Source organism: Ranitomeya variabilis, chromosome 6 (genome assembly GCF_051348905.1).
Source record: "Ranitomeya variabilis isolate aRanVar5 chromosome 6, aRanVar5.hap1, whole genome shotgun sequence".
NCBI lineage: Eukaryota > Metazoa > Chordata > Amphibia > Anura > Dendrobatidae > Ranitomeya > Ranitomeya variabilis.
In genome coordinates, this window is record NC_135237.1 from 78,232,393 (window position 1) to 78,257,858 (window position 25,466).

At 43.9% G+C, this 25,466-nt stretch overlaps 1 protein-coding gene across 2 annotated transcripts in view; it reads right to left on the reverse strand.

Moving 5' to 3' along the window:
• OXSR1 (oxidative stress responsive kinase 1) overlaps positions 1-25,466 on the reverse strand; it is a 101,371-nt gene that overhangs the window by 53,979 nt on the left and 21,926 nt on the right. For both annotated transcript variants that reach the window (XM_077268685.1, XM_077268686.1), the window contains exon 2: positions 6,987-7,099. In XM_077268685.1, coding sequence (XP_077124800.1) covers positions 6,987-7,099 — 113 coding nt within the window. The remainder of the gene's footprint in view (positions 1-6,986; positions 7,100-25,466) is intronic.

A 25,466-nucleotide genomic window follows, 5' to 3' on the forward strand; every position in this document is an offset into this window, starting at 1 on the left:
ACTGACCATTCAGACATACGGTAGCACTTAGCTAATTAGAACTACAAATCATCCCTGCACTAAGAGTTTCTGATGGCAGATATATGGTGTGTGGAATAAGAAACACAAAATGCTGACGTCACTGAGATAATGGGAGGACTGATATTTGCTATAGCAGAATAAGTAAAGGGGAGAAGTCATCTTACAGGGTATTTGAGCTTCTCCCGGTAATGTAAAGGGTATTTTTAGGACATAACATAAGTGCTCCGATGGTGTCATTTCTCTGCACACCTCACTAGAGGGATTAAGTCTTTATCTGTGTACGGCATTGATGAGCATTGCAGAATAATGCCAGAAAGCTGGTTGGCATCTGCAGAGATTGTACGGATCAAAGTACTCATCCGAGGAATCCTCCTAAAATAGCGGCTGACTATTACCTGGTTATAGGAGACATAAAAGAAAAACATTCCCTTCAAGGTTCATCAACCCATAAGGTGACGAATAACCAATTACGATAATACCAGGGTAGCAGTTCCGGACAAAAACTCGTTATTCCGCACTGCTGATTATTGAAGACATCAATTGTCAGGAGGAGTTTTATTCGACGCGTTTCAAAGTATAACACACACTTCTTGCACTTCAAAACGCGTCAAATAAAACCGCATGTTTAAGATCGTCTGGCAATTGAGGTCTTCAATAATCAGCAGAGCGGAATAACGCCACAATTTCTCCATACCTTCAATTCTATCGGTCTGATGACCCGTGGCTTCGCCATTCTACCGATCAGGTTGGCATAATTTGCTGTTTAATGTAAGTGATTGTCGGATAAGACCATATTTGCGCTACTTTCTTTCCAGCCTCTCAAACAATTATGTGCCACTTCTAGAGTAAATTACAGTTAATTTGTTGGATTATGCCCAATATTTACTAAGCTTTGCCTGTTTTTTTAATAAGTTGGTGAAGTTGGTATGAAAAGATCAAAAGTCACTTTTTTTTGGTGCAAATTGAAGTTGCATAAGTCCCAATTTTCTGGCATAAAATTATTGATGCACCGGCCACACTGTCATTTGCAGGATAAACACCTGATCGCCCAATTGCACCTTGGACAAGGTTTAATGTAACCTGGTTATCTACAGGACGTGGTTGGATGGATTAGCATAGCCAACGACACTATTCCAAACCGTCCTATAGCAGCCACATGGAGAAAGAAAGAACACTACACTATGTCTGACAATGGAGCCCTATGGAAATGCTAGGTGTATATGTTAGGCGATGGTCACATGTCCAGTAATCATCCATTAATAATAATAATAATAATCTTTATTTTTATATAGCGCTAACATATTCCGCAGCGCTTTACAGTTTGCACACATTATCATAACTGTCCCCGATGGGGCTCACAATCTAAATTCCCTATCAGTATGTCTTTGGAATGTGGGAGGAAACCGGAATGCCCGGAGGAAACCCACGCAAACACAGGGAGAACATACAGACTCCTTGCAGATGTTATCCAAGGTGGGATTAGAACCCAGGACTCCAGCGCTGCAAGGCTGCAGTGCTATCCACTGATCTAGTAATAACCCATTGACAAAAATAGTTGTGCTGCCATAACTTATCCAGCTGACAAAAAACATTATTTTAACTGGATCTGTTTTTTTAACCATTAAATCTATGGAAAACGGATCTGTTAAATAGCCATCCGTTTTCTTCCAATTGAAACTGATCCAGTAAGCACAAAACGGATCCTTTTCAAATGAAAGAAAAATGGATGGCTAATTAACGGATCCGTATTCCAAAGGCTTCAATGTTAAAAAACGGATCCAGATGAAATCAGTTTTTTTTTTTTGTTTTTTTTTTTAAACAGGACAAAATGTTGTGTCTGCACAACTTTTTTTTTATCAACGGATTGCTGCTGGATCCATTCTAACGGATGAGTACTGGACATGTGAACACAGCCTTAGAATTTCTGTGTGCACAACCTAAACATAAACTGTGATTTTAACGAGGCCTCAATATTTATTAGGCACAACGCAAAAATAAAAAGCTGGTAGAGTGCGCAGATGCAAACTAAAAAACTTCTACATAGGGTCTGTAGGCAGTCAAAAAAAGAAGAAAAAAAACACAGCCAGACATTTCTCATATGCATTAATGTACAGCGTTGGTGGCTGCTTTTTATGGAAGGAAGTGACAGGTGCTGTTTAAATATTAATCATCTCAGCGCAGGTCTGTATCACATATCATAATTCCATGTTTTTACAGTAACAAGACGTTGCTTGAAGTTACCTCCAGTGGTTCACTTAAAGCCTCTTAGGATATGCCGCTCAGTGTGTAATCCTGGAATTAGTAAATGAGTAATGGTTTGGGAACCTCATTTACTTGTACACTGCATGCTCCATTTATTTCAGTATGGGGCGATTTTAGTTCCTGCAGCCCTTTACTTCCTCCCTGCTGGTGTCAGTCGCAGGAGAAGATAAGGGATGGCAGCCATAAAAAAAGCTAATGGGAGCTACCAGCTGTAAAATGCAACTTAAGGTCAGGAAAATCCTCCTAGAAAACCTAACCTTAGTATGGGGTTAATCAGAATCACATTATAATGTGAGCTGTGTACTAACTACCATTGTACTTGAGTTTAAATGTGACCGGCTAATCCCGAATGTACCCATATACCCAATTATAAGAGGGTGTCCACACTTATGCAACCAGGTTATTTTATTTTTGTTTGTTTTATTTCACCCCTATAAAATGAGTTCAGTTTGTTTCTCAATGGATTTGTACAGATTATGGGTGACATTAAAAGTGGAAAAAGTTCTGAAATGATTCTTCTTGGTATGAATTTTTTACAAAAACCTGAAATATTAACAGGGGTGTGTAGACATTTTATACCCACCGTACCTTAAAGTAACACGGGGAATGTGACACTTGTAGCCCATGTCCTGGATACGTCTGTGTGTGGTGGCTCTTGAAGCAACGACTCCAGCAGCAGTCCACTCCTTGTGAATCTCCCCCAAATTTTTGAATGGCCTTTTCTTAACAATCCTTTCAAGGCTGCGGTTATCCCGGTTGCTTGTGCACCTTTTTATACCACACTTTTTCCTTTCATTCAACTTTCCATTAATATGCTTGGATACAGCACTCTGTGATCAGCCAGCTTCTTTAGCGATGATCTCTTGTGGCTTACCCTCTTTGTGGAGTGTGTCAGTGACGCCTTTTGGACATCTGTCAAGTCAACAGTCTTCCCCATGATTGTGGAGCTACTGAAACAGACTAAGGGGCCTTTGTAAAGGAAGCCTTAGGAAGCCTTTGCAGGTGTTTTTTGCTGATTATTCCAATTTACTGAGATAATGACTTTTGGGTTGTCATTGGCTGTAAGCCATAATCATCAACATTAACTGAAATAAACACCTGAAATAGATCACTCTGTCTGTAATGACTCTATGTCATATATGCGTTTCACTGTTTGTATTGAATAAATGAAATAAATTAACTTTTTAATGATATTCTAATTTAGTGAGAAGCACTGGTATATAGGTTTAGATTGGTAAAATCCTCCTTCCAGGTTTTCTATGACCTCTATGCCTCCGGATGGCAGGTGACACCAGCCCTTCGTCCTACATGAATACTGCCATTCCGTACTATATTGTGTGCCCATGATACATTTTTATTTCCAACTTTTCTCATAGAACTGAAAAAAGAATAAAACATCAGAAGCTTTTCTGCCACCGTGAGTTCTATAAAGCCGTAGAGGGAGCGGCGTCTATCTGCCACGGTGTAACCCGTGCATGTGCCGCTTCTCAGGCCATGAGGAGGTTAATCACAAAGCCGCAGAAAGCACACAATGAAAACGAAAAATCAGCTGTTTGATGTGCAGTAGTAAACAGCGAGTGCCAGGCGGGAATCACAAGGCCCATGAATAATAAACAGCATCACATTCCATCCGCCTCAATCCATTTGATGTAGACGGCGTGCGGGCCGGTAAGGGCTACGAGTCTATGAAACAAAGGCTCCGGCAACTCCCCTCCCTGGCAAGCCGCACTCAGGAAGCTTTACAGCCACTGGACAAAGAAGCCAATTAATCTGCTGGTTGCAAACCAATCTCAGCTTAATAAAACTAAGAATCCGAGCTCAGCCAAAGCCAAGCCTGGGCCAGGTCACACGTGGAAACCACCGCACTATGGTGACCTAGAGGCCATTCTTAGGGTTCAAGAATCTATGTTCTTGTCATCATCAACACTGAACAAATCTATCAACACAACACTTGTATCGGCTCCCATTTTTCATGAACAGAACTCAAAGATCTGAGACTTTTTCTTTGTGCACAAAAGGCCTTTTTATCTCAAATATCGTTCACAAATGTGTCTAAATCTGTGTTAGTGAGGTCTTCTCCTTTTTGAAGATAATCCATCCACCTGACAGTGACATATCCAGATGCTGAGGAGACACCTGATTACTGCACTGGTGGGCCTTAGGGTGGCCACAATAAAAGGCAACTCCAATGTTTTACAGTATTGGGGGGCTTCCAGGGGGGGCAGAAAACCACTCAGTATCTGGTGTGACCACCATTTGCCTCACACAGTGCAACACATCTCCTCATAGAAATGATCAGGTTGTTGATTGTGGCCTGTGGATTCTTGGTGCACTCCTCTTCAATGGCTGTGGGAAGTTTCTGAATATTGGCCGGAACTTGAACACGCTGCTGTATACGCCGATCCAGAGCATCCCAAACATGTGCAGTGGGTGACATGTGTGGTGAGCATGCTGGCCATGCAAGAACTGGGATGTTTTCAGCTTCCAGGAACATGATGCCAATTTTAAAAGGACAGAGATACCGTGACAAGATCCTGAGGCCCACTGTTGTGCCGTTCATCCACGACCATCACCTCATGCTGCAGAATGATAACGCATGTTGCAACAATCTACACAATTCATGGAAGCTGAAATCATTCCAGTTCTTGCATGGCCGGCACAGCCAACAACCTGATCAACTCTAGGAGAAGGAGATGTGTTGCACTGTGTGAGGCAAATGGTGGTCACACCACATACTGACTTGTTTTCTGCCCCCACCCCCCACCCCCACCAGACACCCTCAATACTATAAAACTGCACATTTTAAGAGTGGCCTTTTATTGTGACCAGAATAAGGCATATCTGTGCCATAATGATTCTGTCTCTCATTACACCTGTGGCAATGGGGTTCGTCAGGATTTCTGCTCAGGCGGCTATTCTTGCTGAATGAACATTATTATAGGAAGTGCAGAGTGTTTATTATTTCTGTGCATCACCTCACCCCGTTCATCTCCTCTGCATGGTGCAGTCACTCCGTTCATCTCCTCTACATGGTGCCGTCCCCCCCGCTCATCTCCTCTGCATGGCGCAGTCACCCCGTTCATCTCCTCTGCATGGTGCAGTCACCCCGTTCATCTCCTCTGCATGGTGCAGTCACCCCGTTCACCTCCTCTGCATGGTGCAGTCACCCCGTTCACCTCCTCTGCATGGTGCAGTCACTCCGTTCATCTCCTCTACATGGTGCCGTCCCCCCCGCTCATCTCCTCTGCATGGCGCAGTCACCCCGTTCATCTCCTCTGCATGGTGCAGTCACCCCGTTCATCTCCTCTGCATGGTGCAGTCACCCCGTTCACCTCCTCTGCATGGTGCAGTCACCCCGTTCACCTCCTCTGCATGGTGCAGTCACCCCGTTCACCTCCTCTGCATGGTGCAGTCACTCCGTTCATCTCCTCTACATGGTGCCGTCCCCCCTGCTCATCACCTCTGAATGGCACAGTCACCCCGTTCATCTCCTCTGCATGGTGCCGTCCCCCCCGCTCATCTCCTCTGTATAGCGCAGTCACCCCGTTCATCTCCTCTGCATGGTGCCATCCCCCCGTTCTTCTCCTCTGCATGGTATAGTCTCCCCCCCCCCCGCTCATCTCCTCTGCATGGTGCCGTCCCCCCGCTCATCTCCTCTGCATGGTGCCGTCCCCCCCGTTCTTCTCCTCTGCATGGTGCCGTCCCCCCCGTTCTTCTCCTCTGCATGGTGCCGTCCCCCCCCGCTCATCTCCTCTGCATGGTGCAGTCACCCCGTTCACCTCCTCTGCATGGCGCAGTCACCCCGTTCATCTCCTCTACATCGTGCAGCCGCCCCGCTCATCTCCTCTGCATGGTACAGTCACCCTGTTCATCTCCTCTGCATGGTGCAGTCACCCCGGTCATCACCTCCACATGGTGCCGTCCCCCCCGCTCATCTCCTCTGCATAGCGCAGTCACCCCGTTCATCTCCTCTGCATGGTGCAGTCACCCCGTTCACCTCCTCTGCATGGTGCAGTCACCCCGTTCACCTCCTCTGCATGGTGCAGTCACCCCGTTCACCTCCTCTGCATGGTGCAGTCACCCCGTTCATCTACTCTGCGCTGTCCTGTCACCTTTGTAGTTTAAACAAACTTAAAAATCCCCACATGTAAGCAGGGGAGGTGCTTCTAACCATAAGGTAAAAAGGTTTCATAGAAACAAATCACTTAAGCATTTAAAAATGAACCTGAGTAGTGAGTAGGATCAACCTTCCTAAGCCGTCTATGTGGACACGAGGTCATCGAATGTTGCATAAAACGATACCTTAATATCAGCAATTCGATGTCTTATTTCAGACATATCCATGTTTTTCTTATATATACGGTAAATGAGTTGTTAAAATGTATGGGCCATAGATCTCTCTGACAATCTGTCTCCAGGGCTTATTTTAATTGAAAATGAGGCGTTATTACCAGTGTGAGACATGTAATGACTGACAGTCTGCTCTCATGCTCTACCTGTCAGACACTGTCAACGGCTCCTTTCATTTACAATAAGCGCTGGAGGCAGATTCTCAGGGAGATCTACTGTATGTCCGGTCCATAGATCCTAACGGCTTATGTGCATATTAAGAAAAACGTGGATTTCTCTGGAATAAGACATCAGATCAAAATGAAATGTGTCCAACTTCTATCATCAAAGCAAGAAAGTGTAATTCACATTACCAGTAGTTCGTCCATGCTGGTCTGACATTTTTCTAGATTAATTCTCTTAATAGCCACTTTCTCCTTCTTGGGGGTGCAGTAGGCAGCTTGGACCACGGCGGTTGCCCCACTACCTGGAGACCAAAACAGAAGAAGAGATGGTTAACACACAAAGGTATAAAAGTATAGAAAAGTGGAGGACTGTGATCTAGAAAGCATGAAGGCTCGTCAGCATGGTTTCTATAGGAAGCCGCTGCTTCTTCCCTTCACCAGCTCTTAGGCATTACCCAAATCTGATGTGCTATATACGCAGCCGATACAGGAGGAAATAAATAATGGATGTGGTCAATCACTATGGAATCAAACAAAGCTTCACGCGAATGCCAAAGGAGAAGTCTTCCTGCCTAACGGGCAGAAAACACATCATTCTCACATCACACTACAGTGTCTAGTATTCAAGGTTGTTCTTAAAGTAGAATCCCCCACCCCACAAATTATATGTAATAGGCCCCATTTTCTGCAGTGGATTTCTGATTTTCCAAGAAAAAAACAAAACTTGCCATTAGGGATCTACCACATACGTTAACGTCCTACATTTTCTTAGGGGTTTTAAATGAAATGCACAAGAATTCAGCTTTAATTGTAAAAACAACTGGCAACCGATATTTGGGAGCTGTCTGGGATTTTATTTAAAAAAAAAAAAAAAAGCAAAGACCCAAAAAAAGTCTTCAAAAATACACTAAATAAGTACAGGAAGAAGGGGTTATTGCCATCTCATCTATTTAATCCCCATTTCCCTGTGGTGGTCCCAGCCATAACAGTAGTAATAATATGCCAAAAATCACTGAAGTGACCATTGCAGTCAATCATTGGTCTAGGCGGTCTCATGTTACCCCTTTACAGGTTAAGGTGAATGTGTCATCTGAAAATAATGTATTTCTTAACATAGTACCAAAAAAGCACTTGGCAGTGGGCTTTTATTCAGTGCCTCTGTAATTAAAGCCCCTTCTCTCACGATGTAGCAGAAGCAGGTGATGTATTTAGCTGACTGACCGAGCCAGGGACCGATTTTTGGCAGCTACATAGATCCGCTAATGTTAATTGAAATCAGTAATCACATATAAACATTTTCCAATTTTGATGATTTTTGGCTACACACACTAGACTGATTGCTTTATGTAGTGGTTTTTAGTTTTGTTGTATATACTGGGATAGAATGAGCAGAGTCATCTCATTATAATTAGAGGATAGATGTACAATAGACTAAAGTCAGCTGAACTCATGGATATCAGAGGGAAATGGGCATGGGGGTCTGTTGCTTCTCCTCTTGTTCTCCTCTGGCAGAGGCTCTCTGACAGAGAATACAGATGAGCTTTCCCGCATTTTGGAGGAGATAGCTGTCCGTTGAAAAATCATTTGACAGATGGCCATGTTAGGTTTATAGGGTCCCTTAATGTCAGGGAGGTCTAGATAAGGCAGGATGATAACCCTCCCCTCGCGGTCTGTACTCCATCCCTTCCTGGAAACAAGAGCAGTATAATCACATACAGCAGATTTGTTGAAGAATTTTGAAAGGTGCATGCAGAAATCCATGCACTCCTTGCATAAACAATCCCATTAAAATGTCATGAATTTTTCAGTTGCAAAACCTTTTGTCACATGTCAATACACCCTAACAATCTACGGACATTTTTAAAGTCTGTCGTCTTCCATTCATTACGGCTGCCATAAAGCACACGTACCCAGCTACACAATCTGTGCAGACAACATCTGGTATACCTCCCGCAGCATGGTTCAGAGGTGGTGGGATGTTTTATCCTGTAGCCCCCTGGGTTCGCCCCCGGAGTGAGCCAGGTGTAGGGATTGCATCTTATTCCTGGATCTGGTCCTGCTGTGATTCTGTTGCTGGGGATGCACAATGCCATTTCAGGCCGTGCCCCCAAAAGACGCCTAGCTCCATTCCGGGGACGCACTATGCCATACCAGGCCGTGCCCCCCCAAATGCATCGCTATGATACACCACCTGATTTGACGTCAGACGCTTGGTTCCAGGGAAGCATCGAGCCTTACCAGGCCGTGTCCCCGGAACGGATGTCAGTCTATTTCTGCCTGTTCCCAGGAGTGCACCGTGCCGGGTCCCGCCGCGCTCCTAGAGGGATGTCCAGACGCTGGCTTCTACACCTGCCCGGGACACTGCAGGTCCACTCCCTGGAACCAGGTAATCTTCACTCCCCCTGCAGCACTGGAGAGCCTTAGGGCCTCCCTCAAGGACAGGAATAATGGTAATAATAATTTTATTTATATATAGCGCCAACATATTCCGCAGCGCTTTACAAATTATAGACGGGATTTATATAGACAATAGACATTACAGCATAACAATAATCACAGTTCAAAACAGATACCAAGAGGAGTGAGGGCCCTGCAAGCTTACAAACTATGAGGGAAAAGGGGAGACACGAGAGGTGGATGGTAACAATTGCTTTCGTTGTTCGGACCAGCCATAGTGTAAGGATCGGTGTTCATGTAAAGCTGCATGAACCAGTTAACTGCCTAAGCATGTAACAGTACAGACACAGAGGCTATTAACTGCATAAAGTGTATGAGCACATGATGTGAGGAACCTGATTATGGTTTCAGTTTTTTGAATGGGCAACACAGGGATAGTTAGTTTAATGCGTTGAGGCGGTAGGCCAGTCTGAACTGTGGGGATTGGGGATTAATTGTATTAACCTGGGTCGTGCATTGCAAAGAATTGGCGAAGCACGTGAAAAGTCTTGGAGACGGGAGTGGGAGGTTCTGATTATTGAGGATGTTAACCTCAGGTCATTAGCAGAACAGAGAGCACGGGTAGGGTGGTAGACTGAGACCAGGGAGAAAATGTAGGGTGATGCTGAGCCATGTAGTGCTTTGTCGATGAGGGTAATAGTTTTGTACTGGATTCTGGAGTGGATGGGTAACCAGTGTAATGACTGGCACAAGGCAGAGGCATCGGTGTAACGGTTGGTGAGGAAAATGATCCTGGCTACAGCATTCAGGACAGATTGGAAAGGGGAGAGTTTGGTAAGAGGGAGGCCGATTAGTAGAGATTTACAATAGTCCAGCCGACAATGAATGAGTGAAACAGTAAGAGGAAAACCACTGAAGCGTACTGGAGGGCTCCGCCTTTTAAATCTCTGGGGTTTCCTGTCCTTGGGGGCGGATCCTCTCTCTTTCCAATGGTGTGGTCATGAGGAATGGGAAAAATATAATTGTTATATTATTTTTTTACATAGAAGGGGTTACATGCAAAATTATAGATATTGTTTACAATAAACAAATTTATGATGACAGACTGGTACAGAGGGGAGAGACCCTGTCCTTGCAGACTTACACTCTATGGGATAATGGGGAAGAGACAGAAGATCAGGGGTGCAGCAGCTCTGGTGGTGGTGAGGTGGTAGATCAGGTGGTGAGGAGGCAGAATGGTTATTGCAGGCAGTAAGCTTTCCTGAAGAGATGGGTTTTCAGGTTCCGTCTGAAGGATCCGAGGGTGGTGGCTAATTGGACGTGTTGAGGCGTGGAATTCCAGAGGATGGGGGATATTCGGAAGAAATCTTGGATGCAGTTGTATAAGGAACGAATAAGTGTGGAGGAGAGTAGGAGGTCTTGGGAGGATTGAAGATTACGTGAGGGAAGATATTGGGAGATTAGTTCAGAGATATAGGGAGCGAACAGGCTGCGGATGGGAGCCAGTAAAGGGATTTGCAGAGGGGAGAAAAAGGGGATTAGCAAGGAGAGAAGTGGATTAGTCGGGCAGCAGAGTTGAGTACAGACCGGAGTGGTGCAACAGAGTTAACGGGGAGGCCACAGAGGAGGGTGTTGCAGTAATCAAGGCGGGAGATGATGAGGGCAAGCACAAGAGGTTTAATAGATTGAGGGCTGAGGAAGGGACGGACTCTGGAAATATTTTTGAGTCGAGAGTTTTTTCCGAGGCAGCGGATTTCAGGTGCGGGAGAGAGCATGATGCCGTTTACCATAATAGATGGGTTGGGTAGGGGAGATATGCGAGTTGGAGGAAAGATGACGAGTTCGGTTTTGTCTACATTGAGTTTTAGGAAGCGAGAGGTGAAGAAGGAGGATATGGCTGATAGACACTCCGGGATTATGGATAGCAGACCTCTTGGCCAGAGAGGTAGATCTGAGTGTCATCCACATACAGGTCGTACTGGAAGCCATGGGACTTTATGAGTTGTCCTAGGCCAAGGGTATAGATGGAAAATAAATCCACAGTCCAGAGAAAATGCAGACGCACTGCCGTTATATGTTGGACCCTTATGCCTCAAAGTGATCACCGTATGTGCCTATTTAGTCAAATGAAAAAGAAACGCTGAACTTTGCTGTACCTGGGTGCTGCTTGTGAAAAAAACAATATGTAATGTCCAAGTTGAAGAAAAATGAAAGCACACTCACCGGTATTCAGCAGACAGCGATTTTATTCATGTGCAATGTTGCAGTGCAGGGAGGGTAGACAACGCATGGTGGATGACAGCTGTTTCGTGCTATCAAGCACTTCAACAGATCCTAGGATCTGTTGAAGTGCTTGATAGCACGAAACAGCTGTCATCCACCATGCGTTGTCTACCCTCCCTGCACTGCAACATTGCACATGAATAAAATCGCTGTCTGCTGAATACCGGTGAGTGCGCTTTCATTTTTCTTCAACTTGGACATTACGTATAGATGGAAAAAGTTGGGGCCCCAGGACAGAGCCTTGAAGGACTCCAACAGAGAGGGCAGGATGAGGAGGTAGTGTGCGAGTGGGAAACGCTAAATGTGCGGTCGGAAAGGTATGAGGCAATTCAGTACAGGGCAAGGTCTTTGATGCCAAGGGAAGAAAGAATCTGTAGCAGTAGGCAGCAGTCGACTGTGTCGAAGGCAGGGGACAGGTGGAGAAAAAGGAGGATGGAGAACTGTCTGCTAGCTTTGGCTGTAAGTCATTAGTAATTTTGGTCAGGGAAGTTTCAGTGGAGTGGTGGGGGCGGAAGCCAGATTGGAGGTTGTCAAGGAGAGAGTTAGATGAGAGGTGGGAGGAAAGTTGAGCATGGACATGCTGCTCAAGGAGTTTTGACGCAAACGGGAGCAGTGATATGGGGCGATAGCTGGACATAGCAGTTGGGTCAAGGTTAGGTTTTTTGAGGATGGGAGTGATAGTGGCATGTTTGAAGGCAGAGGGGAAGGTACCAGAAGATAGCGATAGATTGAAGAGATGGGTAAGGGCTGGAATGAGCGTGTTAGTGAGGTTGGGAAGCAGGTGGGAAGGGATGGGGTCAAGTGCACAGGTGGTGAGGTGTGATTTGGAAAGCAGGTGAGTAAACTCTCATTCAGTGATGTTGGAGAGGGAGGTTATTAGGGTCTGGTATATGGAATGGTTGGGGTGGTGGAACAGTAAAGGTTTGCCTTGTTTGGTCAATCTTACTTTTGAAGTAGGTGGCAAAGTCCTCAGCAGACATTAGGGGAGTTGGAGGAGGCAGTAATGGGCTGAGGAGGGAGTTGAATGTGCTGAACAGTTGTTTTGGGTTGTAGGATAATGAAGATACAAGGTTTGTGAAATAAATCTGTTTAGCAGAGGTGAGGGCTAATTTGAAGGCAAGTGTAGCTTGTTTGAAAGCGGTGAAGTCATCTGGCAGGCGTGTTTTCTTCAAACGCCGCTCCGCAACCCTGGATGCTTGTCGAAGTTTAATATAAATTTAGTATAATAAAAACACATTTGTCTTCCATATATTTCTAATTAATTAATCTAAAATTAAAGAGTAACCATCATTTTAATTTTTATTTCATAAATCAATAGAACACGTGAAAATAAGCAACTATGTAATATGCACTGCTCAAAAAAATAAAGGGAAAACTTAAATAACAGAAAATAACTCCAAGTAAATCAAACTTCTGCGAAATCAAACTGTCCACTTAGGAAGCAACAATGTTTGACAACCAATTTCACATGCTGTTGTGCAAATGGAATAGACAACAGATGGAAATTATTGGCCATTATCAAGACACCCTCAATAAAGGAGTGGTTCTGCAGGTGGGGACCACAGACCACATCTCAGTACCAATGCTTTCTGGCTGATGTTTTGGTCACTTTTGAATGTTGGTTGTGCTTTCACACTCGTGGTAGCATGAGACGGACTCTACAACCCACGCAAGTGGCTCAGGTAGTGCAGCTCATCCAGGATGGCACATCAATGCGAGCTGTGGCAAGAAGGTTTGCTGTGTCTGTTAGTGTAGTGTCCAGAGGCTGGAGGCGCTACCAGGAGACAGGCCAGTACACCAGGAGACGTGGAGGGGGCCGTAGCAGGGCAACAACCCAGCAGTAGGACCGCTACCTCAGCCTTTGTGCAAGGAGGAACAGGAGGAGCACTGCCAGAGCCCTGCAAAATGAACTCCAGCAGGCCACAAATGTGCATGTGTCTGCACAAACTGTTCAAAACCAACTCCATGAGGATGGTCTGAGTGCCCGACGTCCACAGATGGAGGTTGTGCTCACAGCCCAACACAGTGCAGGACGCTGAGCATTTGCCACAGAACACCAGGATTGGCAAATTCGCCACTGGGGCCCTGTGCTCTTCACAGCTGAAAGCAGGTTCACACCGAGCACATGTGACAGATGTGATAAAGTCTGGAGACGCCGTAGAGAGCGATCTGCTGCCTGCAACATCCTTCAGTATGACCGGTTTGGCAGTGGGTCAGTAATAGTGTGGGGTGGCATTTCTTTGGAGGGCCGCACAGCCATCCATGTCCTCCCCAGAGGTAGCCTGACTGCCATTAGGTACCGAGATGAGATCCTCAGACCCCTTGTGAGACCATATGCTGGTGCGGTTGGCCCTGGATTCCTTCTAATGCAGGACAATGTCAGACCTCATGTGGCTGAAGTGTGTCAGCAATTCCTGCAAGATGAAGGCATTGAAGCTATGGACTGGCCCGCCCGTTCCCCAGACCTGAATCCGATTGAACACATCTGGGACATCATGTCTCGCACCATCCACCAACATCACGTTGCACCACAGACTGTCCAGGAATTGGCGGATGCTTTAGTCCAGGTCTGGAAGGAGATCCCTCAGGAGACCATCCACAGCCTCATCAGGAGCATGCCCAGGCATTGTAGGGAGATCATACAGTCACGTGGAGGCCACACACAATACTGAGCATCATTTCCTTGTCTTGAGGCATTTCAACTGAAGTTGGTTCAGCCTGTAACTTCATTTTCCACTTTGATTTTGATCATCATTCCAACTCCACAGCTCCGTGGGATATTAATTGTGATTTACGTTGATAATTTTTAGGTTTTATTGTTCCCAACACATTCCACTATGTAATGAATAAAGATTTACAACTGGAATATTTCATTCAGTGACATCTAGGATGTGGGATTTTAGTGTTCCCTTTATTTTTTTGAGCAGTGTAAATCGAATGAGAGAAATTTGGTTCTTTCTCTGCCAGAATTGATCAGTCATTATCAAAATTCTCACTTCTGAGGTAAAATCTGTATTCAGTGAAGACACATTTGGGTCTAAAGTAAAAATTTGTGTGAAAAAAGTTAAATGTTTATTTTTTCCTTCCTTGTTGCAAAAATTCCTGTGAAGCACCTAAAGGGTTAATAAATTTCTTGAATGTGGTTTTGAGCACTTTGAGGGGTGCAGTTTTAGAATGGTGTCAATTTGGGGTATTTTCTATCATATAGCCCCCTCGAAGTAATTTCAAATGCGAGGTGGTCTCTAAAAAAAAAAAAATGGTTTTGTAAATTTCGTTGGAAAAATGAGAAATCGCTGGTCAACTTTTAACCCTTCTACCAAAAAAAAAAAGTGTTTCACAAATTGTGCTGCTGTAAAGCAGACATGTGGGAAATGCAATTTATTAACTATTTTGTGTGACATAACTCTATGTCATAAAAATTGCAAGTTTGAAAATTGCAAAAATTTCCAAATTTTTTTTACAAATTTTCAATTTTTTCACAAATAAACAAGTCATACTGTAAATCACTTGCGGATCTGTAGCGTTTTTGCGCGAAAAAAAACGCTGCGGATCCACAGGAGATCCGCAACGTGTGCACATAGCCTAAAACTGGCAAGCCTGCCCATGGCTTTCTATGTACCGCCATAGTGTATAGAGTTGTCAAAGGGAGCGGCATACACAATTCTGGAAAAGTGAAGCCACTTTGTCCATGGTTGCTATTTGAATCAAGGTCAGATTCAGTTTTGATGTATTTTGGGCGTATCCACGCATTGAGGCAGATTAATTCATCCGGCCTCTTTTATAGAGTGTAATCTTAGACTGCACAGTCTGACAGTTCTCTACATTTATCACAGTGGTTTAAGAGGACTGAGAAATAAGGGACACTTGTCAATAAGTCTACAATGAAACCAATATTTTGCGGGGAAAAATTGAAGCGCATTACCTTTTAAGCCTCGCCCATTTGTGCTTTAGCTCCTCCCTTTCAAAAAGCCTCTCCTTTTCTGACTAAGCCACGCCTAGTTTTAATCTAAAGTAGTAAAAAGTGTACAAAACCCCTACTGAATGTGGTACATGTAATCATGATTAATTGGGTTTATTTTCATAAATTCGGCCATAATTCTGTTTCATTAATCATAGTAAATTCCCCACCCAACACTACTACCCCCTCCATGGAGCTTATATGGCGGGTTTACTGCAAATTAACAAAAAAAAAAATCAGAAATGTAAATGTATTTGACCTCAAGGTGAGAGACCACCCTAAACAGTTATCTTCTTGCTGCAGGAAACATGTCGTCTTTGCTTCGAGTCAATAGAGGTTAGGTAGGAAAATATTTAGAATTGAGAGTCCTCAGTGGTTGATACCTTTTAATGGCTAACTGAAAAGATGGTAACAAATTGCAAGCTTTCGAGACTACACAGGTCTCTTCATCAGGCAAATACTAAAAGAAATTCTGAAGAATCACATATTTATGCACAACATAGCACAGAAAAAAAAAAAAAAAAACCACCATGGATAAGACATCTCAATTCAGTATTTGCCTGATGAAGAGACCTGTGTAGTCTCGAAAGCTTGCAATTTGTTACCATCTTTTCAGTTGGCCATTAAAATTTATCAACCACTGAGGACTCTCAATTCTAAACATCTTTCTATCTACTGGCTAACATGGTACCAAGATATATATCTTTCCTGTATCAAAATAGAGGTTAGGTAAGCAGCCATGTTATTCAGCGGATGCTGTGGACTATTCAGTCTATATGGGATCTGGTCAATAAGGCGTTCGTCGGGCCGAGGACTATCCCATGGTGCATTACACAAATCCTGAGGGATGTGGCCGTACCCCAGTGTGGATAGCGTGAGCTCGGCACAGGGCTGCTTTCTAGCTTGGGAGCCTGTAACAGAACTGTCCTGTCTTGTGGTTACATTCCATGTCCTTTCCAAACACGCCTGGGACGTGTAAGTGCGGAGGTAATGACATGCGCAAGACAAACACGATGGAATACAAAATAGGGATTCTTTCAAATGTATGTAAGGAATTCAGGAGTTGGGAAATGTGTTTTTTTTTTTTTTTAGTAAAATACACCGAGGCTGATCCCTGCATTTCATGCCAGAAACGTGGGCAGTTTCGAATAACACTTCACAAATGGGGCCCATGAGATGGGGCAGATAACCAAGTGGGCCCTCACAGTCAACAATCTCCTGCATGTCTGGAAACCACAGACCCGTACAGACTCTCCGGCAAGAGATTACAAGGCTCTGCAACATTGATAGTGCTTCGTCAGACATGAAGACATTGACGCTCACAGTCATGATTCATCAGGATCCAGATCAGGATACTGATGAATCTAATATAACAGGAGCACTTACACCACAGATCAATATATTGACTACTGGACCAGTCTCCAGAAGCAAAGAGATTAAATGGTTAGAGTAGCTGAGGGCCCTGAAGAGCGACCATGGTAGACCATTTCTTCATGAGCAGGTGAACAAGGTACCGTACCTGATGAGCAAACACCTATAATAGAGAGAGAAGTCTACCTTTAATTTTGTGCTGTTAATGGTCTTTACCAAGGGGGCGAGGCTCACTGCAGTCTCTAGGGGTGTATCTTTAGGCTGCTCTACATAATAAAACTTTGAGCAATGCCCCGATGGTACGGCTATTAAAATTAATATACACCCTCCCAAATTATTTATAAAAAAAAAAAAAAAAAGGACTACTGTACATCCCAGGAATCAAACGGCAAATTAAAAAAAAAAAAAAAAAAAAAAACAAACTCTGGGGACTAGCGGGGATAAAATAAGAGCAAAAACTAGTTACTTTTGCCATTGTGACATGTCCTCTTTAAAAGGCTATTCCCATCTTGAAAAGTGATGGTGGATGGTGCATCACTGGTATATACCACTGCTCTATGGTCGGTTTGGCCATTCTAGGGCCGGGTTTCACAAGCAGCCAAAAGAGATTGGTGGGAAGGACTGCTCACATATCCCCACCCCAGGGGCAGGGTTTGGGAGATAAAATGGAGACTGAGTGTCTCATTCACTGTCTGGGTCTGGAGATGTGTGGATCTCCTGTGTGTTGGTCTAGGCTAGGCCTAAAGAACCGGACACTATCCTGAGTGGGTGAATATATTTATATATATATATATTATGGACTGGTTCTCATGGAAGATATACTGCGACAGCATCTTCTTCCTCTCTACCTACTGACAATACATGCATGCTCTGCTATAGGGGATCTGGGAAGAATAGTGGTCAGCTTACTATTAGAACTTCAGTTACATCATTACATAACTAGATAAGGGAAACACTCACAAATGGCGTTCCGGATGGGTCATGTCATGGATCATGTACATAATCATGGTCTCCATTTTCCAACATCGTGATAACACAATTTTGCCTTTTTCTTCATAATTGTGATTTGGCTTTTGTTCCATATACATCAGTGAACTGTCCTGGACCTCGCTCACGGCTGACTTGTAGGACGTCCGTGTGGATAATTATAGAAGCATCATGTGCTTGTGTTTTTGTTTTCACTAGGACGGCTGCAGCCGATCAAAGGAGCTGATATGCTATGAAGTATCTCAGGATGTTCACCCGACGTGTCCTCGTATATATCATGAGTCACTGATGAAGACGGATCATCCGTCGAAACACGTTATGGTTTAACCCCATCTCTCGCTTTTGTCTCTTTCCTGCGCTCCTCACACCGTTTATCACTGTCTCATTACTCGTATATATCATGACTTAGGACTTTTCCAGAGTCCCCATGTCGGACAACTGCAATAGACCGGACAACGTCCCCTTCCTTGTTTTCAGATTGCCAAGAGACCCTCTCTACAAAATAAAGCGGATTTTTTTTTTTTAGAGAACTGTTCTACGTAGTCTTCGAGTGCCTGTGTATTACACAGGTCAACAAAAAAAAATTTTTTTTCTGGTGTCCAAAATATTTTAATGAATTTGGGGTATTTTTGGGGTGCTGATTCTGAATATGTCATCAGTTTTTGCCAGATTGGCTCAAGTTTTTGAGATTTTTGGTATCTTATTTATAGCACTTGTTGGTAAATGCGACGCATCATCTCATTAATTTCTTTGGATTAGTACTTGAACTGAGCAGTTCTCAATATAGTTTTGTGTTAATTAGTGTTCTAAAAGTTTGTTCATAGCTTGATTTTTGCACTAACTTTATGTTGTTGTCTGTTTTCCAGTGAAAAGCATGAACTCATCAAGAAGAAGTTGTCTTAACGATCCAGACTCATTCTGTTACATTTGTGGTGAATACACACTGCCAAAACATAGAAGAAACATAACAGACTTCGTAAAAAAAGTGTATTTTGCCTATTTTGGGGTTATGCTTGGGGACCAAGACAAGTTTTGGGCACCACACATAGTGTGCAAAGCATGTATCGAATTATTACGAAAATGGAGCAAAGGACAAAGAAAAAGCTTCAAATTTGGTGTTCCAATGGTGTGGAGAGAGCCAAAAAATCATCATGATGACTGTTATTTCTGTGCAGTGCAAGTGCAAGGATTCAATAAGCATAAGAAACGAAAATGGGAGTAACATGGAATCTGCAAGAAGGCCTGTCCCTCATTGTGAAGATGTGCCTGTACCTGTGTTTACCATAAATAACAGTCATCATGATGATTTTTTGGCTAGCTACCACAATCTGTCCTTGTCCCTGTCACTCACATCCTTATGCTTTTCAATTTTTCCTGCTTCCAATACATCAAATTAAAGAATGGACTCTTGAGTTGTTGCCTTGAAAACCCCTTGACTGGAGCCATTGTACTAAAAAAAAAAATCAATGCTATTTGGTTATCTGGCAGTGGCTGTAACATTATGGATGACTGGAGTATAGTACATAAGTGGCATGCCATCGCGGTTCATACATCTAACGCAATGTACAACAAAACAGACAGTTTTCTCTGGTTCCAGTATTTTTGCCTGAAAGAAAAATTCTGACAGAAAACTGCTGGTGTGAGTTTAGTCTGTCAGAATTTGTTGGATTTTGCTCCTGATCCATGGCTGCCATGAACAGAAGTCATGTTGGTAGTCTGTGGCCAAAGCCCAGCAAACCTGTTTGCTAAGCAATCCCTGCAGCTGTCAAACAGCCATAGCGCCGGAGAGCACGTTCGCTCAACACTAGTAGTCACCCATGCATCATGCAATGGTGACATTGCGTCGTCCTACTAATCTGAAGAGAAGCTGGGGATGCAGGTAAGAGGGTGTAGGTTAGCAGTGCCTTGGTCCAGCGACCACAGGCGACCAATGTGGCTGCTAGATCAGGGGCCTGCACATTTTTTTTTCACTCAACTGCAGCCATCACATTAGAGGAAGTCATGACATATGACATATGTGCATGTCGTCTAGGCAAAGTCAATTCCTCCTACTTTTCGATTATACATTAATCCGCTATTACCCTAATACAGGAACTAGGTAGTCCAGATAAGACTGTGGTTACAAGGGGCCACCTGCCATCTATTAAGCCAGCCAAGTTTACACTCCACAAAACTAAGCCATGATCACAAACAGAAGGCTGGTTCTCGTCCCCGAGGCTCCGCACGCGGACGCAGCTGGGTTCGTATTCTTCGTTTCAGTAAATGAGAACAAAGCGATGCCCGAGAGAAGTAAAAAGATGTAACGACAGCAACATAGCCTAGAACTGGATCTAGCTTAACTAGTTTACTAGTGATAATCTCCTGGTGATAAAACAGTTTATCAAAACTACAGCAAGCAGCCCAGTAATCAACTCAATCATTGGAATCAGGGTTTCTAGCAATAGGAGATAGATTCCTCATGATCGGTGTCAGTAATGGCTGTGGGCAGTGAGTGTACTGCATTATCTGCTTGGCTTCACTCTGCTTAGTGCTCTCCTCAGTTTGACAATTTAGTGGTGGGCTCTACCGTACTGGGCTGCCACCAATATAGGCGCTGGCTGTAGACTGAGTAGAATGTGACCACGTAACTAAATATACTTCTCTGATAAACGTCTTTAATCATGCCTCTTAATGAAACTATGGGCACTTTCATATTGTCCTTTTCTCCACATTCGTGGGTCCTCTTGCGGTTTTTATCGGAACCACCCATCCATGGGATTCGGACTATGTGCTGACGAAGGCACAGGTTATAATGGCGCCGACAGAGCGAACGTGCGCTCTGGTGTGCAGAGTTTTTGGATGACAGATATCCAGACACAACTTGTGACATTTTTTCTTGCCTCCGGTCCACTGAAATGTGCAGAGCTGACTGGAGCAGCATTTCCGGCGCAGTGCGCAGAGCTACAAGCCGCTTACAAGCCGTGCCGAATTCACAAAGCAGCATGCACCTCTTACTGAATGTGGTGCATTATATTTTACCAAGACTGGAGCTGCGCGATTATGCACCAGTCCTGATGAATCGGCCTCCATATATACATTTGTAAGAACTTTGTTCGTGCTTGTTTACTTTTAACATATACCAAATACAGATTAAATTTTATCAGTTTTCTTCTCTGGCCGCTTGCATCAGTGGAATACAAATATAGAAAAATGTGACTGTAAAATAGTCACCGACTCCCCACTCTGTACAGGTCTGAAGCCTCTAATCTTCCATCTTTCCATTGCTGTTCCCCTGTTATTACTCCAACACTGACTGCACTGATTGGACAATGTCAGACTATGTGGTGATGCCTCTTTTTGGGGGGGAAAATTTGCAGGAGGAACAACAGAGCAACATCACAATTCAGCATTATAAGAAAAGGTCCAATAGAACTGTAATTTCAAGAATTTACTAAAAATGCATTTAAAGAAAGTGGACGATCCTGTCGATAGGGAACCTGTCAGCAGGATTGTGCTGAATAACCTACAGACAGTGTCAGATCGGTGCCGTTATACTGATTACAATGATACCTCGGTTGATGAAATCCGTCTTGTGGTTGTTGTTTAATCTTTGTTTCCAGTGTTGAGTTAATGATATGCCCGTGCTCCGGGGCGGCCTGTGGGGGTCTTCATGTGGTGCTCTGATTAGGTATTCATCAGTATGGCTTCTGACAGGTCACTGATCCCTCACTGTCCCCTAGTTTACATAATGAATTATATATAAATTTAAAAAAAAATCCCCTTCTGCGAGCAGGTGCCATCTATAGTGTGTATTTAATTATTTTCTTTGATGGTATCCATAAATTCATTAAAAATTAAAAAAGCAATAAAACAATCAGTTTGAAAATGGCGCTGGCCGCACCTGCGCAGTAGCAGCTATCGGCGATCTGAGAGATGCTACTGCGCAGGCGTTGGCGGCGCCATCTTGGAAGAGGCTTTTTTTTTTTTTCTCTAGCGAGATGCCGCAGTAGCATCTATCGGATCGCCGATAACTGTTACTCCTCAGGCGCGGCCAGCACCATTTTCAAACTGATTGTTTTTTTTACTTTTTAGTTAATTTATAGATATAAATCATCAAAGAAAATAATTACATAATTAAATAATAGATGCAATCATAATGCAGCGCAGGCGCCTGCCTTCAGAAGGGGATTTTTATTTTTTTCAACATATAATATTCATTATGTAAACTAGGGGGCAGGTCAGTGAGGGATCAGTGACCTGCATTATGAATATATAATCAGGGCACCACATGAAGACCCCCACAGGCCGCCCCGGAGCATGAGCATACCATTAAAGGTACCGTTACACTAAACGATTTACCAACGATCACGACCAGCGATACGACCTGGCCGTGATCGTTGGTAAGTCGTTGTGTGGTCGCTGGGGAGCTGTCACACAGAACGCTCTCCAGTGACCAACGATGCCGAAGTCCCTGGGTAACCAGGGTAAACATCGGGTTACTAAGCGCAGGGCCGCGCTTAGTAACCCGATGTTTACCCTGGTTACCATTGTAAATGTAAAAAAATAAAAAACACTACATACTTACATTCCGGTGTCTGTCACGTCCCTCGCCGTCAGCTTCCCGTACTGACTGTGTCAGTGCTGGCCGTAAAGCACAGCACAGTGGTGACATCACCGCTGTGCTCTGCTTTTACTTTACGGCCGGCGCTCACAGTCAGTGCGGGAAGCCGCCGGCGAGGGACGTGACAGGCACCGGAATGTAAGTATGTAGTGTTTTTTTTTTTTACATTTACAATGGTAACCAGGGTAAACATCGGGTTACTAAGCGCGGCCCTGCGCTTAGTTACCCGATGTTTACCCTGGTTACAAGCGAACGCATCGCTGGATCGGTGTCACACACACCGATCCAGCGATGACAGCGGGAGATCCAGCGACGAAAGAAAGTTTCAAACGATCTGCTACGACGTACGATTCTCAGCGGGGTCCCTGATCGCAGTAGCATGTCAGACACAGTGAGATCGTATGTATATCGCTGGAACGTCACGGATCGTGCCGTCATAGCGACCAAAGTGCCACTGTGAGACGGTACCCTAACTCAACACTGAAAATACAGATTACCGTAAACAACAACCACAAGACGGATTTCATCACCCAGGTATCATTGTAATCAGTATAACGGTGCCGACCTGACACTGTCTGTAGGTTACTGTGCACAATCCTGCTTACAGGCTCCATTTACTCTCTGGGCAGTCCCCAAACTTTCTGATTGATCATTTGTATAATGATAGAAAAGGATAAACTTCTCATGATGCTGATATGGTGACTCCGATATCGTCGGCCTCCTCTGGAAAGTCCTTATAGAAGGTCAGTTTTCTAAAGCAGGACAATGCGAAAACTTTCATCTCTATTCACCCACTTTGCTGTGAGCTACAATACAGATATATATTGCATCACGGCTCTTGCAGTGAACCCTGATCATCACCATGCAAGGAAACATCACAAGGCAAGAAATCACATCACATACTATTTAAATTAAAAAAAAAAAAAAAAACCTTCAAAAGCTCAGATCCACCACATCCCATAGATCTAGAATGACTCATTAATAGGACTGGTAAATATTTACAGCTCCTGGATCCCGAGCACTTTGCTGAAAGCTCCAGTATAATTCCTTGCATTGTGCCAAGCTGTAAGTCCTGGAAGCGGACCCCGTTTTGTACATTTTCAGCCGACCATTGCTAAAATCCAGATAAACAACATGATGCACGTGAGCTGCAGAAAACAATGATTACAACACACTGGAGTAAAATAGCGAATGGGTCTAAAACAGAAAAGTTTCATGAGATGGACGGGTCCTGCTGCTGACAACACCTAGAAAACCCCAAGCAGAACAGTTCACAAAGGATTAAAAGAAATTCTCGGTATAAAGCTGTTCCAATACTGCAGCTGAATGAACCTGTGGTGCATAAAATAGGCCTCATTACGGTGAAGCACCTACAGTACTGAAATCTGCACGTAAAAGCCACAATCCGTTTCTTACAGAGCATCATCATTTCCTATAGGAGCATCTGCACCCAAAAACAACATATTCTCTCACTTTGCGGTCAGAGTCCACATTTGAGAGGTCAGAACTCTACACGCGGCTGTTAAATCTATAACATACCCACCTAAAAGAACAGTGCGCCATAAGATAGCGTCCGCCCGAAAGAGTCTCACTGGAAATAGTGTTAATGAGAGACAGAAATACATTTTTGTCAAACCTAAAAATGTTCATATAAAACTAAAGTAATATTTAACTTGAGTCTTTTTGTCACATAATTGAGCAGCATAATGTAGAGACAGAGATCCTGATTCTAGTGATGTATCACTTGTTGGGCTGCTTGCCATAGTTTTGATAAAAACATTGTTTTATCAGTTAGGTTCATTTCACACGTCAGTGTCTCCGGTACGTGTGGTTCCCAGTTTTCACACATACTGGAGACCCTTACACATGTAGACCCTTACACATGTAGACCCATTGAAATCTATGGGTCTGCGCACAGGTCAGTGTGTGTTCCACGGACCGTGTGTCGGTGTGCAAAACACGTACACATCAGTTTTTTGCTGACAGCGCAGTCTGCAATACATCTTACACACGTACACACTGATGACATCCATGTGTCATCAATGTGACTTCTGGGAAAAGCTTTACAATTAGCACTTCTTCCCTGGAATTGGATGCTGAATCCAACTCTCAACATTGTCGTTTGGTCTCCCTGCGATCAGCGCGATGCTGATGAGAGTTGGAGTCAGCACCCATCATCTGTGAATAATGCGTATTGAATATATAAAAAATATAGTGTGTGTGTGGTCACCCTTAATGTTACTAACCAGCTAAGGGAAACAGATACAATAATCAAAAAGCACGTTATATGTAAATAGACCAAGAGCATGGTAGTTAACACTCTCCCCAAGTAGTAAATATAAATAAACCAAAGTGGAGTACTACAACAATACGATAAACACCAAGGAAAAAGGAGTAACTAACCAGCTAAGGGAAAGCAGACAGCTGGGGGCTGGTGCTAATATTCTGGGAAGGGGCCAATAGCCATAAAGGTTCCCAGCTTATTAATAACAGCTCAAAACTATTTGCTTAGCCTTTACTCGTTATTAAAAAGGGAGACCCAAAAAATAAAAATGATGTGGGGTCCCCCCCATTTACACAAACCATAGATATCAAAGTTATACCGCCGTAATTCCATAATAAGGAGGTCCCACGATTATCCTCAATTCTGCTACATTCGAATGGTGTGAGGAGTGGTAACATCAGTAACATGGCTGCTCACCATGCCAGCCGGAACACAGTGAGAGTACCATGACAAATTTCTGGCTGCATTGACGAGCGGTGACATAATTAAGGTTACCGCAGGTCAAAGGCAGCGGTTCGCAGGTTTAGCTCTGTGTGAGCCATCTTGTGAACTGCTTTAACCTTACTGATGTCACCACTCAGAGTGAAAAATTTCTCACGCTGCAAGCGGTGACGTCAGTAACGTTACCTCAGTTCATAGGCCGGGAACCTTTATGGGTATTGGCCACTTCCCAGAATATTAACACCAGCCACCAGCTGTGTGCTTTCCCTCAGCTGGTTAGTAAAATTAAGGGTGACTCCACGTTGCTTTGCTTTTTTTAAAAAATTATTTAATATGCGCCATTCACTG